General features: G+C 43.3%; 1 protein-coding gene across 1 annotated transcript in view; it reads left to right on the forward strand.

Moving 5' to 3' along the window:
- The window catches only part of myo15b (myosin XVB), a 142,673-nt gene that overhangs the window by 107,219 nt on the left and 15,634 nt on the right, over window positions 1–19,820 (forward strand). Inside the window, exons 46-47 of the mRNA XM_030755367.1 lie at window positions 19,571–19,630; window positions 19,716–19,791. Of these exons, the coding sequence (XP_030611227.1) occupies window positions 19,571–19,630; window positions 19,716–19,791 (136 nt within the window). The remainder of the gene's footprint in view (window positions 1–19,570; window positions 19,631–19,715; window positions 19,792–19,820) is intronic.

Here is a 19,820-nt window from a genome sequence, read left to right on the forward strand (position 1 = left end):
AAAAGGCGAAAAATGCTGCAAAAATGACACTTTAAAGTGAACGTGGCTGACTTCCTGTTGGGTTTCGGCTATCGGTCCAAGAGACTTTTTTGTAGATGTTAGCATCTTACATCAGCAGGCACATTTTCAGATACACAGAGAAAGCACAGCCCAGGGGCTGATGTTTAGAATCTGTGTGAATTTGAAATTGAAAAAAGTCCAAATTCAGAGGGTTGCCATGGAAACACCGTTCAATATTCTACAAAACCCTGAATAACTTTTGATGGGCTACTTGTGTAGATGATCTGGAGCCAATTTGGTGTCAGTGGGTGAAATGCCCTAGGACAAGTTCGTTCAAATAGCAGGCGTGGAAATCGCAAAAATTGACACCTTCAATTGAAGATGGCCGACTTCCTGTAGGGTTTGGGGTATGGGTCCAAGAGACTTTTTTGTACGTCTTAGTATGATACATGACCATGTACATTTTCATACATGTAGATAAAACGTAGCTCCGGGGCTACTCAAAAAACTTGCTATTTTAAGATATTCCGAGCTGCCACTAGGCGGCGCTCTAACGTTTATGGAATTTATGCATATCAGTGTGTTCAGGACAGGGTGCTTATCACACCACTGAAGTTTGAGCCAGATTGGGCAAGTTGACTTTGAGTTACAGCCATTTTTGTGTTCATGGCGAATCATCGAACTTTGCCGTCCCATAAGGGTCACGCCCTTTTGTCAAAAACTCACAGTTTTGAAAACACAGTAAGTCCAACTTCTTAAGGCTTTCCAGGTGAAATTTGAGATGGTTCTGCTAAACCACCTTGGAGCTGGACCTCCAAGTGTAAAATATGGCATTTCCTGTTCCCACTAGGTGGCGCTGCGAGTGATATTAAATATTGTCATATGTATGTGTTCAGGGGGGCACCCTCATCCTACTGGAGAAGTTTGATGCACATTGGATCATGTAGGTATGAATGAGAGGCAATCAAAATTTCATGGCGAATGATCAAAGTTCAAAGGGGCATAAGGACCCCTCCCCCTTGGCAAAAACTCACCATTTTCGAGATTTAGATTCCCCTGGGGGTGTAGGTTAGACAAACCAAATATGAAGATGATAACGTCTAAAACCTCTGAGTTATTAGAAAAAGTGTGAGGGCTGCAAATCGCCAAATTTGCATAATTAATTCAAAATGGCGGACTTCCTGTTGGGTTTAGGGCATGGCTCCAAGAGGATTTTTTGTGCGCCTGGACATGATATACATGTGTATGAAGTTTCATTCATGTACGTGAAACACAGCGGTGGGGCTCCAGTTTAGGGGGCGCTAGCGAGCCATTTGGGCGCGCCCTTGCCCGAGCCCATTAAAATACTTAAATTTTCACCAGGTGTGACGCATGTGCAAAGTTTCATGAGTTTTTGAATATGATAAAGCCCCCAAAAAGCCAATTCATTTGCCTGAATAATAATAATAATAATAATAATAATTAAAACCGCAAGCGGTGATATCGGGCCCTCGCACTCCGCGCGCGTCGACCTGTGGCGCTCGTCGACCCGTGCCGCACTCGGAGGTTTTGTGATCGTGATGGGTCTCTAGAAAGTTGAATTCTTTTATAGGAAAAGGTATCTTTTGCTCTCGGCATAGACGCAATGGAATATTTGGGGGTGTGGTCACGGCTCCAGCATGCAAAATAGGGCATGGGTCTGATTGACTTTTTTGATGGGCTGTTTGTCTAGATGATGTGGAGCCAATTTGGTCTCACTGGGTGAAATGCCCTAGGAGGAGTTCATTCAAATAGCAGGCCTGAAAATGGCAAAAATTGACACTTTCAATTGAAGATGCTGGACTTCCTGTAGGGTTTGGAGTATGGCTCCAAGAGACTTTTTTGTATGTCTTAGGATGTTACATGAGTGTGCAAAATTTCAGAGCTGTAGATAAAATGTAACTCAGGGGCTAGCTAAAAAACATGGTATATTATGATATTTAAAGCTGCCAGTAGGGGGCGCTCTAACGTTTATGGACTTTATGCATATCAATGTGTTCAGGGCAGGAGGCTTATCAAATAGATGAGGATTTTGTAAGGAATGGTGAAAGATATTTCATGTATTTCAGAGCAAAACTAATTCTGTGGACGGTCATACAAATTTTCATTTGCTTCTGTAGGGGGCGCTATTGCGCCTACAGTCTTGAATCTGTAGTTATGGATTCAGCCTGGGTGTGTACATGAGTGATTAAATTTTCAGCCTGATCAGACAAAGCATGTGCGAACAAGTGCACAAACAATTTTGGTGGTGAGGGAGAAAAACAAAGGCCAAATTTAATGGCCTGGTGTGACAAGGCCGTTTAATATTTTGTAAAGATTTCCACAATATTTGATGGGCTACTTGTGTAGATGATCTGGAGCCAATTTGGTGTCAGTGGGTGAAATGCCCTAGGACGAGTTCGTTCAAATAGCAGGCGTGGAAATCGCAAAAATTGACACCTTCAATTGAAGATGGCCGACTTCCTGTAGGGTTTGGGGTATGGGTCCAAGAGACTTTTTTGTACGTCTTAGTATGCTACATGAGCCTGTACATTTTCATACATGTAGATAAAACATAGCTCCGGGGCTACTCAAAAAACATGCTATTTTAAGATATTCCGAGCTGCCACTAGGCGGCGCTCTAACGTTTATGGACTTTATGCATATGAATGTGTTCAGGGCAGCATGCTTATCACACCACTGAAGTTTGAGCCAGATTGGGCAAGTTGGCTTGGAGTTACAGCCATTTTTGTGTTCATGGCGAATCATCGAACTTTGCCGTCCCATAAGGGTCACGCCCTTTTGTCAAAAACTCACAGTTTTGAAAACACAGTAAGTCCAACTTCTTAAGGCTTTCCAGGTGAAATTTGAGATGGTTCTGCTAAACCACCTTGGAGCTGGACCTCCAAGTGTAAAATATGACATTTCCTGTTCCCACTAGGTGGCGCTGCGACTGATATTAAATATTGTCATATGTATGTGTTCAGGGGGGCACCCTCATCCTACTGGAGAAGTTTGATGCACATTGGATCATGTAGGTATGAATGAGAGGCAATCAAAATTTCATGGCGAATGATCAAAGTTCAAAGGGGCATAAGGACCCCTCCCCCTTGGCAAAAACTCACCATTTTCGAGATTTAGATTCCCCTGGGGGTGTAGGTTAGACAAACCAAATATGAAGATGATAACGTCTAAAACCTCTGAGTTATTAGAAAAAGTGTGAGGGCTGCAAATCGCCAAATTTGCATAATTAATTCAAAATGGCGGACTTCCTGTTGGGTTTAGGGCATGGCTCCAAGAGGATTTTTTGTGCGCCTGGACATGATATACATGTGTATGAAGTTTCATTCATGTACGTGAAACACAGCGGTGGGGCTCCAGTTTAGGGGGCGCTAGCGAGCCATTTGGGCGCGCCCTTGCCCGAGCCCATTAAAATACTTAAATTTTCACCAGGTGTGACGCATGTGCAAAGTTTCATGAGTTTTTGAATATGATAAAGCCCCCAAAAAGCCAATTCATTTGCCTGAATAATAATAATAATAATAATAATAATAATAATAATAATAATTAAAACCGCAAGCGGTGATATCGGGCCCTCGCACTCCGCGCGCGTCGACCTGTGGCGCTCGTCGACCCGTGCCGCACTCGGAGGTTTTGTGATCGTGATGGGTCTCTAGAAAGTTGAATTCTTTTATAGGAAAAGGTATCTTTTGCTCTCGGCATAGACGCAATGGAATATTTGGGGGTGTGGTCACGGCTCCAGCATGCAAAATAGGGCATGGGTCTGATTGACTTTTTTGATGGGCTGTTTGTCTAGATGATGTGGAGCCAATTTGGTCTCACTGGGTGAAATGCCCTAGGAGGAGTTCATTCAAATAGCAGGCCTGAAAATGGCAAAAATTGACACTTTCAATTGAAGATGCTGGACTTCCTGTAGGGTTTGGAGTATGGCTCCAAGAGACTTTTTTGTATGTCTTAGGATGTTACATGAGTGTGCAAAATTTCAGAGCTGTAGATAAAATGTAACTCAGGGGCTAGCTAAAAAACATGGTATATTATGATATTTAAAGCTGCCAGTAGGGGGCGCTCTAACGTTTATGGACTTTATGCATATCAATGTGTTCAGGGCAGGAGGCTTATCAAATAGATGAGGATTTTGTAAGGAATGGTGAAAGATATTTCATGTATTTCAGAGCAAAACTAATTCTGTGGACGGTCATACAAATTTTCATTTGCTTCTGTAGGGGGCGCTATTGCGCCTACAGTCTTGAATCTGTAGTTATGGATTCAGCCTGGGTGTGTACATGAGTGATTAAATTTTCAGCCTGATCAGACAAAGCATGTGCGAACAAGTGCACAAACAATTTTGGTGGTGAGGGAGAAAAACAAAGGCCAAATTTAATGGCCTGGTGTGACAAGGCCGTTTAATATTTTGTAAAGATTTCCACAATATTTGATGGGCTACTTGTGTAGATGATCTGGAGCCAATTTGGTGTCAGTGGGTGAAATGCCCTAGGACGAGTTCGTTCAAATAGCAGGCGTGGAAATCGCAAAAATTGACACCTTCAATTGAAGATGGCCGACTTCCTGTAGGGTTTGGGGTATGGGTCCAAGAGACTTTTTTGTACGTCTTAGGATGTTACATGAGCCTGTACATTTTCATACATGTAGATAAAACGTAGCTCCGGGGCTACTCAAAAAACTTGCTATTTTAAGATATTCCGAGCTGCCACTAGGCGGCGCTCTAACGTTTATGGACTTTATGCATATGAGTGTGTTCAGGGCAGCATGCTTATCACACCACTGAAGTTTGAGCCAGATTGGGCAAGTTGGCTTTGAGTTACAGCCATTTTTGTGTTCATGGCGAATCATCGAACTTTGCCGTCCCATAAGGGTCACGCCCTTTTGTCAAAAACTCACAGTTTTGAAAACACAGTAAGTCCAAGTTCTTAAGGCTTTCCAGGTGAAATTTGAGATGGTTCTGCTAAACCACCTTGGAGCTGGACCTCCAAGTGTAAAATATGACATTTCCTGTTCCCACTAGGTGGCGCTGCGACTGATATTAAATATTGTCATATGTATGTGTTCAGGGGGGCACCCTCATCCTACTGGAGAAGTTTGATGCACATTGGATCATGTAGGTATGAATGAGAGGCAATCAAAATTTCATGGCGAATGATCAAAGTTCAAAGGGGCATAAGGACCCCTCCCCCTTGGCAAAAACTCACCATTTTCGAGATTTAGATTCCCCTGGGGGTGTAGGTTAGACAAACCAAATATGAAGATGATAACGTCTAAAACCTCTGAGTTATTAGAAAAAGTGTGAGGGCTGCAAATCGCCAAATTTGCATAATTAATTCAAAATGGCGGACTTCCTGTTGGGTTTAGGGCATGGCTCCAAGAGGATTTTTTGTGCGCCTGGACATGATATACATGTGTATGAAGTTTCATTCATGTACGTGAAACACAGCGGTGGGGCTCCAGTTTAGGGGGCGCTAGCGAGCCATTTGGGCGCGCCCTTGCCCGAGCCCATTAAAATACTTAAATTTTCACCAGGTGTGATGCATGTGCAAAGTTTCATGAGTTTTTGAATATGATAAAGCCCCCAAAAAGCCAATTCATTTGCCTGAATAATAATAATAATAATAATAAAAAAAAAAAAAAAAAAATAATAATAATAAACGAAGCAATTACAATAGGGCCTTCGCACAGTTCGTGCTCGGGCCCTAATAAACGAAGCAATTACAATAGGGCCTTCGCACAGTTCGTGCTCGGGCCCTAATTAAAACCGCAAGCGGTGATATCGGGCCCTCGCACTCCCCGCGCGTCGACCTGTGGCGCTCGTCGACCCGTGCCGCACTCGGAGGTTTTGTGATCGTGATGGGTCTCTAGAAAGTTGAATTCTTTTATAGGAAAAGGTATCTTTTGCTCTCGGCATAGACGCAATGGAATATTTGGGGGTGTGGTCACGGCTCCAGCATGCAAAATAGGGCATGGGTCTGATTGACTTTTTTGATGGGCTGTTTGTCTAGATGATGTGGAGCCAATTTGGTCTCACTGGGTGAAATGCCCTAGGAGGAGTTCATTCAAATAGCAGGCCTGAAAATGGCAAAAATTGACACTTTCAATTGAAGATGCTGGACTTCCTGTAGGGTTTGGAGTATGGCTCCAAGAGACTTTTTTGTATGTCTTAGGATGTTACATGAGTGTGCAAAATTTCAGAGCTGTAGATAAAATGTAACTCAGGGGCTAGCTAAAAAACATGGTATATTATGATATTTAAAGCTGCCAGTAGGGGGCGCTCTAACGTTTATGGACTTTATGCATATCAATGTGTTCAGGGCAGGAGGCTTATCAAATAGATGAGGATTTTGTAAGGAATGGTGAAAGATATTTCATGTATTTCAGAGCAAAACTAATTCTGTGGACGGTCATACAAATTTTCATTTGCTTCTGTAGGGGGCGCTATTGCGCCTACAGTCTTGAATCTGTAGTTATGGATTCAGCCTGGGTGTGTACATGAGTGATTAAATTTTCAGCCTGATCAGACAAAGCATGTGCGAACAAGTGCACAAACAATTTTGGTGGTGAGGGAGAAAAACAAAGGCCAAATTTAATGGCCTGGTGTGACAAGGCCGTTTAATATTTTGTAAAGATTTCCACAATATTTGATGGGCTACTTGTGTAGATGATCTGGAGCCAATTTGGTGTCAGTGGGTGAAATGCCCTAGGACGAGTTCGTTCAAATAGCAGGCGTGGAAATCGCAAAAATTGACACCTTCAATTGAAGATGGCCGACTTCCTGTAGGGTTTGGGGTATGGGTCCAAGAGACTTTTTTGTACGTCTTAGTATGTTACATGAGCCTGTACATTTTCATACATGTAGATAAAACGTAGCTCCGGGGCTACTCAAAAAACATGCTATTTTAAGATATTCCGAGCTGCCACTAGGCGGCGCTCTAACGTTTATGGACTTTATGCATATGAATGTGTTCAGGGCAGCATGCTTATCACACCACTGAAGTTTGAGCCAGATTGGGCAAGTTGGCTTTGAGTTACAGCCATTTTTGTGTTCATGGCGAATCATCGAACTTTGCCGTCCCATAAGGGTCACGCCCTTTTGTCAAAAAGTCACAGTTTTGAAAACACAGTAAGTCCAACTTCTTAAGGCTTTCCAGGTGAAATTTGAGATGGTTCTGCTAAACCACCTTGGAGCTGGACCTCCAAGTGTAAAATATGACATTTCCTGTTCCCACTAGGTGGCGCTGCGACTGATATTAAATATTGTCATATGTATGTGTTCAGGGGGGCACCCTCATCCTACTGGAGAAGTTTGATGCACATTGGATCATGTAGGTATGAATGAGAGGCAATCAAAATTTCATGGCGAATGATCAAAGTTCAAAGGGGCATAAGGACCCCTCCCCCTTGGCAAAAACTCACCATTTTCGAGATTTAGATTCCCCTGGGGGTGTAGGTTAGACAAACCAAATATGAAGATGATAACGTCTAAAACCTCTGAGTTATTAGAAAAAGTGTGAGGGCTGCAAATCGCCAAATTTGCATAATGAATTCAAAATGGCGGACTTCCTGTTGGGTTTAGGGCATGGCTCCAAGAGGATTTTTTGTGCGCCTGGACATGATATACATGTGTATGAAGTTTCATTCATGTACGTGAAACACAGCGGTGGGGCTCCAGTTTAGGGGGCGCTAGCGAGCCATTTGGGCGCGCCCTTGCCCGAGCCCATTAAAATACTTAAATTTTCACCAGGTGTGACGCATGTGCAAAGTTTCATGAGTTTTTGAATATGATAAAGCCCCCAAAAAGCCAATTCATTTGCCTGAATAATAATAATAATAAAAAAAAAAAAAAAAAAATAATAATAATAAACGAAGCAATTACAATAGGGCCTTCGCACAGTTCGTGCTCGGGCCCTAATTAAAGCCGCAAGCGGCGATGAGCGGGCCCTCGCACCCGGCGCGCGTCGACCCCTGGCGCGCTCCAGCCAAGCCGCGCGTCGACCCGTGGCACGCTCCAGCCGAACCGCGCTCGGAGGTTCTCGCAGACGAGAGAGTAGCTGGCTCACCCGGCTGCTGACGGCTCAGCAGGCTAGCCGTACTTCGCGTCGATCGTCTCCCGCTTCCACTAGGTGGCGTCGGTGAGTGCCCACTAATTAATATGTCACAATGCTCTATGTAATGCCTGCAGCCATCAATGAAACTGTAATGACCATAGGATGATGAGTATCAGTGTCCTACTGATTTCCTGTTGCCACTAGGTGGCGTTATGAGTGTGAAACAAAGCTGATAGAGGGGTGTGTCCGGTCTCCCTTACCCTCCCATTAAGCCTGTGAAGTTTGAGGCAGATCGGACAATGTATGTCAGAGATGTAACAATTTGGTGCACTGTGGTATATGAGTAAAATCCCACATTTAGAGGGTTGCTACGGCAACACCGTTCAATATTCTACAAAACCATGAATATCTTTTGATGGGCTACTTGTGTAGATGATCTGGAGCCATTTTGGTGTGACTGGATGAAAAGCTGTAGTAGAAGATGATTCAAATAGCAGGCCTGAAAAATGTGAAAAATGCTGCAAAAATGACACCTTAATTAGAACATGTCAGGCTTCCTGTTGGATTTCGGCTATCGGTCCAAGAGACTTTTTTGTACGTCTTAGGATGTTACTTCAGCATGCACGATTTCAGGTACACAGACCAAGCACTGCCCTGGGGCTGATGTTTAGAACCTATCTGGGCCTGAAATGGAAAAAAAGTCCAAATTCAGAGGGTTGCTACGGCAACACCGTTCAATATTCTACAAAACCATGAATATCTTTTGATGGGCTACTTGTGTGGATGATCTGGAGCCATTTTGGTCTCACTGGGTCAAATGCCCTAGGAGGAGTTGAGGCAAAAAGGCCTGAAAAAGGCGAAAAATGCTGCAAAAATGACACTTTAAAGTAAACGTGGCTGACTTCCTGTTGGGTTTGGGCTATCGGTCCAAGAGAGTTTTTTGTAGATGTTAGCATCTTACATCAGCAGGCACATTTTCAGGTACATAGAGAAAGCACAGCCCAGGGGCTGATGTTTAGAATCTCTGTGAATTTGAAATTGAAAAAAGTCCAAATTCAGAGGGTTGCCATGGCAACACCGTTCAATATTCTACAAAACCCTGAATAACTTTTGATGGGCTACTTGTGTAGATGATCTGGAGCCAATTTGGTGTCACTGGGTGAAATGCCCTAGGACAAGTTCGTTCAAATAGCAGGCGTGGAAATCGCAAAAATTGACACCTTCAATTGAAGATGGCCGACTTCCTGTAGGGTTTAGGGTATGGGTCCAAGAGACTTTTTTGTACGTCTTAGTATGTTACATGAGCATGTACATTTTCATACATGTAGATAAAACGTAGCTCCGGGGCTACTCAAAAAACTTGCTATTTTAAGATATTCCGAGCTGCCACTAGGCGGCGCTCTAACGTTTATGGACTTTATGCATATGAGTGTGTTCAGGGCAGCATGCTTATCACACCACTGAAGTTTGAGCCAGATTGGGCAAGTTGGCTTTGAGTTACAGCCATTTTTGTGTTCATGGCGAATCATCGAACTTTGCCGTCCCATAAGGGTCACGCCCTTTTGTCAAAAACTCACAGTTTTGAAAACACAGTAAGTCCAACTTCTTAAGGCTTTCCAGGTGAAATTTGAGATGGTTCTGCTAAACCACCTTGGAGCTGGACCTCCAAGTGTAAAATATGACATTTCCTGTTCCCACTAGGTGGCGCTGCGACTGATATTAAATATTGTCATATGTATGTGTTCAGGGGGGCACCCTCATCCTACTGGAGAAGTTTGATGCACATTGGATCATGTAGGTATGAATGAGAGGCAATCAAAATTTCATGGCGAATGATCAAAGTTCAAAGGGGCATAAGGACCCCTCCCCCTTGGCAAAAACTCACCATTTTCGAGATTTAGATTCCCCTGGGGGTGTAGGTTAGACAACCCAAATATGAAGATGATAACGTCTAAAACCTCTGAGTTATTAGAAAAAGTGTGAGGGCTGCAAATCGCCAAATTTGCATAATTAATTCAAAATGGCGGACTTCCTGTTGGGTTTAGGGCATGGCTCCAAGAGGATTTTTTGTGCGCCTGGACATGATATACATGTGTATGAAGTTTCATTCATGTACGTGAAACACAGCGGTGGGGCTCCAGTTTAGGGGGCGCTAGCGAGCCATTTGGGCGCGCCCTTGCCCGAGCCCATTAAAATACTTAAATTTTCACCAGGTGTGACGCATGTGCAAAGTTTCATGAGTTTTTGAATATGATAAAGCCCCCAAAAAGCCAATTCATTTGCCTGAATAATAAAAAAAAAAAAAAAAAAATAATAATAATTAAAACCGCAAGCGGTGATATCGGGCCCTCGCACTCCGCGCGCGTCGACCTGTGGCGCTCGTCGACCCGTGCCGCACTCGGAGGTTTTGTGATCGTGATGGGTCTCTAGAAAGTTGAATTCTTTTATAGGAAAAGGTATCTTTTGCTCTCGGCATAGACGCAATGGAATATTTGGGGGTGTGGTCACGGCTCCAGCATGCAAAATAGGGCATGGGTCTGATTGACTTTTTTGATGGGCTGTTTGTCTAGATGATGTGGAGCCAATTTGGTCTCACTGGGTGAAATGCCCTAGGAGGAGTTCATTCAAATAGCAGGCCTGAAAATGGCAAAAATTGACACTTTCAATTGAAGATGCTGGACTTCCTGTAGGGTTTGGAGTATGGCTCCAAGAGACTTTTTTGTATGTCTTAGGATGTTACATGAGTGTGCAAAATTTCAGAGCTGTAGATATAATGTAACTCAGGGGCTAGCTAAAAAACATGGTATATTATGATATTTAAAGCTGCCAGTAGGGGGCGCTCTAACGTTTATGGACTTTATGCATATCAATGTGTTCAGGGCAGGAGGCTTATCAAATAGATGAGGATTTTGTAAGGAATGGTGAAAGATATTTCATGTATTTCAGAGCAAAACTAATTCTGTGGACGGTCATACAAATTTTCATTTGCTTCTGTAGGGGGCGCTATTGCGCCTACAGTCTTGAATCTGTAGTTATGGATTCAGCCTGGGTGTGTACATGAGTGATTAAATTTTCAGCCTGATCAGACAAAGCATGTGCGAACAAGTGCACAAACAATTTTGGTGGTGAGGGAGAAAAACGAAGGCCAACTTCAATGGCCTGGTGTGATAAGGCCATTTAATATTTTGTAAAGATTTCCACAATATTTGATGGGCTCCTTGTCTAGATGATGTGGAGCAAATTTGGTCTCACTGGGTGAAATGCCCTAGGACAAGTTCGTTCAAATAGCAGGCGTGGAAATCGCAAAAATTGACACCTTCAATTGAAGATGGCCGACTTCCTGTAGGGTTTGGGGTATGGGTCCAAGAGACTTTTTTGTACGTCTTAGGATGTTACATGAGCCTGTACATTTTCATACATGTAGATAAAACGTAGCTCCGGGGCTACTCAAAAAACTTGCTATTTTAAGATATTCCGAGCTGCCACTAGGCGGCGCTCTAACGTTTATGGACTTTATGCATATGAGTGTGTTCAGGGCAGCATGCTTATCACACCACTGAAGTTTGAGCCAGATTGGGCAAGTTGGCTTTGAGTTACAGCCATTTTTGTGTTCATGGCGAATCATCGAACTTTGCCGTCCCATAAGGGTCACGCCCTTTTGTCAAAAACTCACAGTTTTGAAAACACAGTAAGTCCAACTTCTTAAGGCTTTCCAGGTGAAATTTGAGATGGTTCTGCTAAACCACCTTGGAGCTGGACCTCCAAGTGTAAAATATGACATTTCCTGTTCCCACTAGGTGGCGCTGCGACTGATATTAAATATTGTCATATGTATGTGTTCAGGGGGGCACCCTCATCCTACTGGAGAAGTTTGATGCACATTGGATCATGTAGGTATGAATGAGAGGCAATCAAAATTTCATGGCGAATGATCAAAGTTCAAAGGGGCATAAGGACCCCTCCCCCTTGGCAAAAACTCACCATTTTCGAGATTTAGATTCCCCTGGGGGTGTAGGTTAGACAAACCAAATATGAAGATGATAACGTCTAAAACCTCTGAGTTATTAGAAAAAGTGTGAGGGCTGCAAATCGCCAAATTTGCATAATTAATTCAAAATGGCGGACTTCCTGTTGGGTTTAGGGCATGGCTCCAAGAGGATTTTTTGTGCGCCTGGACATGATATACATGTGTATGAAGTTTCATTCATGTACGTGAAACACAGCGGTGGGGCTCCAGTTTAGGGGGCGCTAGCGAGCCATTTGGGCGCGCCCTTGCCCGAGCCCATTAAAATACTTAAATTTTCACCAGGTGTGACGCATGTGCAAAGTTTCATGAGTTTTTGAATATGATAAAGCCCCCAAAAAGCCAATTCATTTGCCTGAATAATAATAATAATAAAAAAAAAAAAAAAAAAAAAATAATAATAAACGAAGCAATTACAATAGGGCCTTCGCACAGTTCGTGCTCGGGCCCTAATTAAAGCCGCAAGCGGCGATGAGCGGGCCCTCGCACCCGGCGCGCGTCGACCCCTGGCGCGCTCCAGCCAAGCCGCGCGTCGACCCGTGGCACGCTCCAGCCGAACCGCGCTCGGAGGTTCTCGCAGACGAGAGAGTAGCTGGCTCACCCGGCTGCTGACGGCTCAGCAGGCTAGCCGTACTTCGCGTCGATCGTCTCCCGCTTCCACTAGGTGGCGTCGGTGAGTGCCCACTAATTAATATGTCACAATGCTCTATGTAATGCCTGCAGCCATCAATGAAACTGTAATGACCATAGGATGATGAGTATCAGTGTCCTACTGATTTCCTGTTGCCACTAGGTGGCGTTATGAGTGTGAAACAAAGCTGATAGAGGGGTGTGTCCGGTCTCCCTTACCCTCCCATTAAGCCTGTGAAGTTTGAGGCAGATCGGACAATGTATGTCAGAGATGTAACAATTTGGTGCACTGTGGTATATGAGTAAAATCCCACATTTAGAGGGTTGCTACGGCAACACCGTTCAATATTCTACAAAACCATGAATATCTTTTGATGGGCTACTTGTGTAGATGATCTGGAGCCATTTTGGTGTGACTGGATGAAAAGCTGTAGTAGAAGATGATTCAAATAGCAGGCCTGAAAAATGTGAAAAATGCTGCAAAAATGACACCTTAATTAGAACATGTCAGGCTTCCTGTTGGATTTCGGCTATCGGTCCAAGAGACTTTTTTGTACGTGTTAGGATGTTACTTCAGCATGCACGATTTCAGGTACACAGACCAAGCACTGCCCTGGGGCTGATGTTTAGAACCTATCTGGGCCTGAAATGGAAAAAAAGTCCAAATTCAGAGGGTTGCTACGGCAACACCGTTCAATATTCTACAAAACCATGAATATCTTTTGATGGGCTACTTGTGTGGATGATCTGGAGCCATTTTGGTCTCACTGGGTCAAATGCCCTAGGAGGAGTTGAGGCAAAAAGGCCTGAAAAAGGCGAAAAATGCTGCAAAAATGACACTTTAAAGTAAACGTGGCTGACTTCCTGTTGGGTTTGGGCTATCGGTCCAAGAGAGTTTTTTGTAGATGTTAGCATCTTACATCAGCAGGCACATTTTCAGGTACATAGAGAAAGCACAGCCCAGGGGCTGATGTTTAGAATCTCTGTGAATTTGAAATTGAAAAAAGTCCAAATTCAGAGGGTTGCCATGGCAACACCGTTCAATATTCTACAAAACCCTGAATAACTTTTGATGGGCTACTTGTGTAGATGATCTGGAGCCAATTTGGTGTCACTGGGTGAAATGCCCTAGGACAAGTTCGTTCAAATAGCAGGCGTGGAAATCGCAAAAATTGACACCTTCAATTGAAGATGGCCGACTTCCTGTAGGGTTTAGGGTATGGGTCCAAGAGACTTTTTTGTACGTCTTAGTATGTTACATGAGCATGTACATTTTCATACATGTAGATAAAACGTAGCTCCGGGGCTACTCAAAAAACTTGCTATTTTAAGATATTCCGAGCTGCCACTAGGCGGCGCTCTAACGTTTATGGACTTTATGCATATGAGTGTGTTCAGGGCAGCATGCTTATCACACCACTGAAGTTTGAGCCAGATTGGGCAAGTTGGCTTTGAGTTACAGCCATTTTTGTGTTCATGGCGAATCATCGAACTTTGCCGTCCCATAAGGGTCACGCCCTTTTGTCAAAAACTCACAGTTTTGAAAACACAGTAAGTCCAACTTCTTAAGGCTTTCCAGGTGAAATTTGAGATGGTTCTGCTAAACCACCTTGGAGCTGGACCTCCAAGTGTAAAATATGACATTTCCTGTTCCCACTAGGTGGCGCTGCGACTGATATTAAATATTGTCATATGTATGTGTTCAGGGGGGCACCCTCATCCTACTGGAGAAGTTTGATGCACATTGGATCATGTAGGTATGAATGAGAGGCAATCAAAATTTCATGGCGAATGATCAAAGTTCAAAGGGGCATAAGGACCCCTCCCCCTTGGCAAAAACTCACCATTTTCGAGATTTAGATTCCCCTGGGGGTGTAGGTTAGACAAACCAAATATGAAGATGATAACGTCTAAAACCTCTGAGTTATTAGAAAAAGTGTGAGGGCTGCAAATCGCCAAATTTGCATAATTAATTCAAAATGGCGGACTTCCTGTTGGGTTTAGGGCATGGCTCCAAGAGGATTTTTTGTGCGCCTGGACATGATATACATGTGTATGAAGTTTCATTCATGTACGTGAAACACAGCGGTGGGGCTCCAGTTTAGGGGGCGCTAGCGAGCCATTTGGGCGCGCCCTTGCCCGAGCCCATTAAAATACTTAAATTTTCACCAGGTGTGACGCATGTGCAAAGTTTCATGAGTTTTTGAATATGATAAAGCCCCCAAAAAGCCAATTCATTTGCCTGAATAATAATAAAAATAAAAATAATTAAAACCGCAAGCGGTGATATCGGGCCCTCGCACTCCGCGCGCGTCGACCTGTGGCGCTCGTCGACCCGTGCTGCACTCGGAGGTTTTGTGATCGTGATGGGTCTCTAGAAAGTTGAATTCTTTTATAGGAAAAGGTATCTTTTGCTCTCGGCATAGACGCAATGGAATATTTGGGGGTGTGGTCACGGCTCCAGCATGCAAAATAGGGCATGGGTCTGATTGACTTTTTTGATGGGCTGTTTGTCTAGATGATGTGGAGCCAATTTGGTCTCACTGGGTGAAATGCCCTAGGAGGAGTTCATTCAAATAGCAGGCCTGAAAATGGCAAAAATTGACACTTTCAATTGAAGATGCTGGACTTCCTGTAGGGTTTGGAGTATGGCTCCAAGAGACTTTTTTGTATGTCTTAGGATGTTACATGAGTGTGCAAAATTTCAGAGCTGTAGATAAAATGTAACTCAGGGGCTAGCTAAAAAACATGGTATATTATGATATTTAAAGCTGCCAGTAGGGGGCGCTCTAACGTTTATGGACTTTATGCATATCAATGTGTTCAGGGCAGGAGGCTTATCAAATAGATGAGGATTTTGTAAGGAATGGTGAAAGATATTTCATGTATTTCAGAGCAAAACTAATTCTGTGGACGGTCATACAAATTTTCATTTGCTTCTGTAGGGGGCGCTATTGCGCCTACAGTCTTGAATCTGTAGTTATGGATTCAGCCTGGGTGTGTACATGAGTGATTAAATTTTCAGCCTGATCAGACAAAGCATGTGCGAACAAGTGCACAAACAATTTTGGTGGTGAGGGAGAAAAACAAAGGCCAAATTTAATGGCTGGTGTGACAAGGCCGTTTAATATTTTTTAAAGATTTCCACAATATTGATGGGCTACTTGTGTAGATGATCTGGAGCCAATTTGGTGTCAGTGGGGGAAATGCCCTAGGACGAGTTCGTTCAAATAGCAGGCGTGGAAATCGCAAAAATTGACACCTTCAATTGAAGATGGCCGACTTCCTGTAGGGTTTGGGGTATGGGTCCAAGAGACTTTTTTGTACGTCTTAGGATGTTACATGAGCCTGTACATTTTCATACATGTAGATAAAACGTAGCTCCGGGGCTACTCAAAAAACATGCTATTTTAAGATATTCCGAGCTGCCACTAGGCGGCGCTCTAACGTTTATGGACTTTATGCATATGAGTGTGTTCAGGGACAGGCATGCTTATCACACCACTGAAGTTTGAGCCAGATTGGGCAAGTTGGCTTTGAGTTACAGCCATTTTTGTGTTCATGGCGAATCATCGAACTTTGCCGTCCCATAAGGGTCACGCCCTTTTGTCAAAAACTCACAGTTTTGAAAACACAGTAAGTCCAACTTCTTAAGGCTTTCCAGGTGAAATTTGAGATGGTTCTGCTAAACCACCTTGGAGCTGGACCTCCAAGTGTAAAATATGACATTTCCTGTTCCCACTAGGTGGCGCTGCGACTGATATTAAATATTGTCATATGTATGTGTTCAGGGGGGCACCCTCATCCTACTGGAGAAGTTTGATGCACATTGGATCATGTAGGTATGAATGAGAGGCAATCAAAATTTCATGGCGAATGATCAAAGTTCAAAGGGGCATAAGGACCCCTCCCCCTTGGCAAAAACTCACCATTTTCGAGATTTAGATTCCCCTGGGGGTGTAGGTTAGACAAACCAAATATGAAGATGATAACGTCTAAAACCTCTGAGTTATTAGAAAAAGTGTGAGGGCTGCAAATCGCCAAATTTGCATAATTAATTCAAAATGGCGGACTTCCTGTTGGGTTTAGGGCATGGCTCCAAGAGGATTTTTTGTGCGCCTGGACATGATATACATGTGTATGAAGTTTCATTCATGTACGTGAAACACAGCGGTGGGGCTCCAGTTTAGGGGGCGCTAGCGAGCCATTTGGGCGCGCCCTTGCCCGAGCCCATTAAAATACTTAAATTTTCACCAGGTGTGACGCATGTGCCAAGTTTCATGAGTTTTTGAATATGATAAAGCCCCCAAAAAGCCAATTCATTTGCCTGAATAATAAAAATAATAATAATAATAAACGAAGCAATTACAATAGGGCCTTCGCACAGTTCGTGCTCGGGCCCTAAAAATAAAAATAATAAACGAAGCAATTACAATAGGGCCTTCGCACAGTTCGTGCTCGGGCCCTAATAATTAAAACCGCAAGCGGTGATATCGGGCCCTCGCACTCCGCGCGCGTCGACCTGTGGCGCTCGTCGACCCGTGCCGCACTCGGAGGTTTTGTGATCGTGATGGGTCTCTAGAAAGTTGAATTCTTTTATAGGAAAAGGTATCTTTTGCTCTCGGCATAGACGCAATGGAATATTTGGGGGTGTGGTCACGGCTCCAGCATGCAAAATAGGGCATGGGTCTGATTGACTTTTTTGATGGGCTGTTTGTCTAGATGATGTGGAGCCAATTTGGTCTCACTGGGTGAAATGCCCTAGGAGGAGTTCATTCAAATAGCAGGCCTGAAAATGGCAAAAATTGACACTTTCAATTGAAGATGCTGGACTTCCTGTAGGGTTTGGAGTATGGCTCCAAGAGACTTTTTTGTATGTCTTAGGATGTTACATGAGTGTGCAAAATTTCAGAGCTGTAGATAAAATGTAACTCAGGGGCTAGCTAAAAAACATGGTATATTATGATATTTAAAGCTGCCAGTAGGGGGCGCTCTAACGTTTATGGACTTTATGCATATCAATGTGTTCAGGGCAGGAGGCTTATCAAATAGATGAGGATTTTGTAAGGAATGGTGAAAGATATTTCATGTATTTCAGAGCAAAACTAATTCTGTGGACGGTCATACAAATTTTCATTTGCTTCTGTAGGGGGCGCTATTGCGCCTACAGTCTTGAATCTGTAGTTATGGATTCAGCCTGGGTGTGTACATGAGTGATTAAATTTTCAGCCTGATCAGACAAAGCATGTGCGAACAAGTGCACAAACAATTTTGGTGGTGAGGGAGAAAAACAAAGGCCAAATTTAATGGCCTGGTGTGACAAGGCCGTTTAATATTTTGTAAAGATTTCCACAATATTTGATGGGCTACTTGTGTAGATGATCTGGAGCCAATTTGGTGTCAGTGGGTGAAATGCCCTAGGACGAGTTCGTTCAAATAGCAGGCGTGGAAATGGCAAAAATTGACACCTTCAATTGAAGATGGCCGACTTCCTGTAGGGTTTGGGGTATGGGTCCAAGAGACTTTTTTGTACGTCTTAGTATGTTACATGAGCCTGTACATTTTCATACATGTAGATAAAACGTAGCTCCGGGGCTACTCAAAAAACTTGCTATTTTAAGATATTCCGAGCTGCCACTAGGCGGCGCTCTAACGTTTATGGACTTTATGCATATGAATGTGTTCAGGGCAGCATGCTTATCACACCACTGAATTTTGAGCCAGATTGGGCAAGTTGGCTTTGAGTTACAGCCATTTTTGTGTTCATGGCGAATCATCGAACTTTGCCGTCCCATAAGGGTCACGCCCTTTTGTCAAAAAGTCACAGTTTTGAAAACACAGTAAGTCCAACTTCTTAAGGCTTTCCAGGTGAAATTTGAGATGGTTCTGCTAAACCACCTTGGAGCTGGACCTCCAAGTGTAAAATATGACATTTCCTGTTCCCACTAGGTGGCGCTGCGACTGATATGAAATATTGTCATATGTATGTGTTCAGGGGGGCACCCTCATCCTACTGGAGAAGTTTGATGCACATTGGATCATGTAGGTATGAATGAGAGGCAATCAAAATTTCATGGCGAATGATCAAAGTTCAAAGGGGCATAAGGACCCCTCCCCCTTGGCAAAAACTCACCATTTTCGAGATTTAGATTCCCCTGGGGGTGTAGGTTAGACAAACCAAATATGAAGATGATAACGTCTAAAACCTCTGAGTTATTAGAAAAAGTGTGAGGGCTGCAAATCGCCAAATTTGCATAATTAATTCAAAATGGCGGACTTCCTGTTGGGTTTAGGGCATGGCTCCAAGAGGATTTTTTGTGCGCCTGGACATGATATACATGTGTATGAAGTTTCATTCATGTACGTGAAACACAGCGGTGGGGCTCCAGTTTAGGGGGCGCTAGCGAGCCATTTGGGCGCGCCCTTGCCCGAGCCCATTAAAATACTTAAATTTTCACCAGGTGTGACGCATGTGCAAAGTTTCATGAGTTTTTGAATATGATAAAGCCCCCAAAAAGCCAATTCATTTGCCTGAATAATAAAAAAAAAAAAAAAAAAAAAAAAAAAATAATAATAATAATAATAATAATAAACGAAGCAATTACAATAGGGCCTTCGCACAGTTCGTGCTCGGGCCCTAATAATAAACGAAGCAATTACAATAGGGCCTTCGCACAGTTCGTGCTCGGGCCCTAATAATAATAATAGCAAAAAGTAAAGCAGAAATGTATTTAGGCTGACACAAGTATACTGCATTCAAAAAAGCATTTTACTACACTGGGAATTTGACATGGAAGTATTGCTGTTATAAGCCAATTTCAGTAACTGCAGGTATTATGTGCAGGTGTTTTACCCCAGAGAGATGTTTAACCAGCCCTACATCCTTAATCTGTTGTGTGAACAGGTCAGTATATCCATATGTTCTTCCTTAAATACTCTAGACATGCAGAGTCTAGACATTCTGTGATTTTCTTTTTTTTCTCTTTCAGATCATCAGGGACACTTACTCTGACAGCTGTGAGAGGATCAGCAGAGAGGAGAGAAGGAAGATGAAAGATCTGCTAGGTGAGATTTTGGCAGTTCATCATAAAGCT

The sequence above is a fragment of the Archocentrus centrarchus genome, chromosome 19 (assembly GCF_007364275.1).
Source record: "Archocentrus centrarchus isolate MPI-CPG fArcCen1 chromosome 19, fArcCen1, whole genome shotgun sequence".
NCBI lineage: Eukaryota > Metazoa > Chordata > Actinopteri > Cichliformes > Cichlidae > Archocentrus > Archocentrus centrarchus.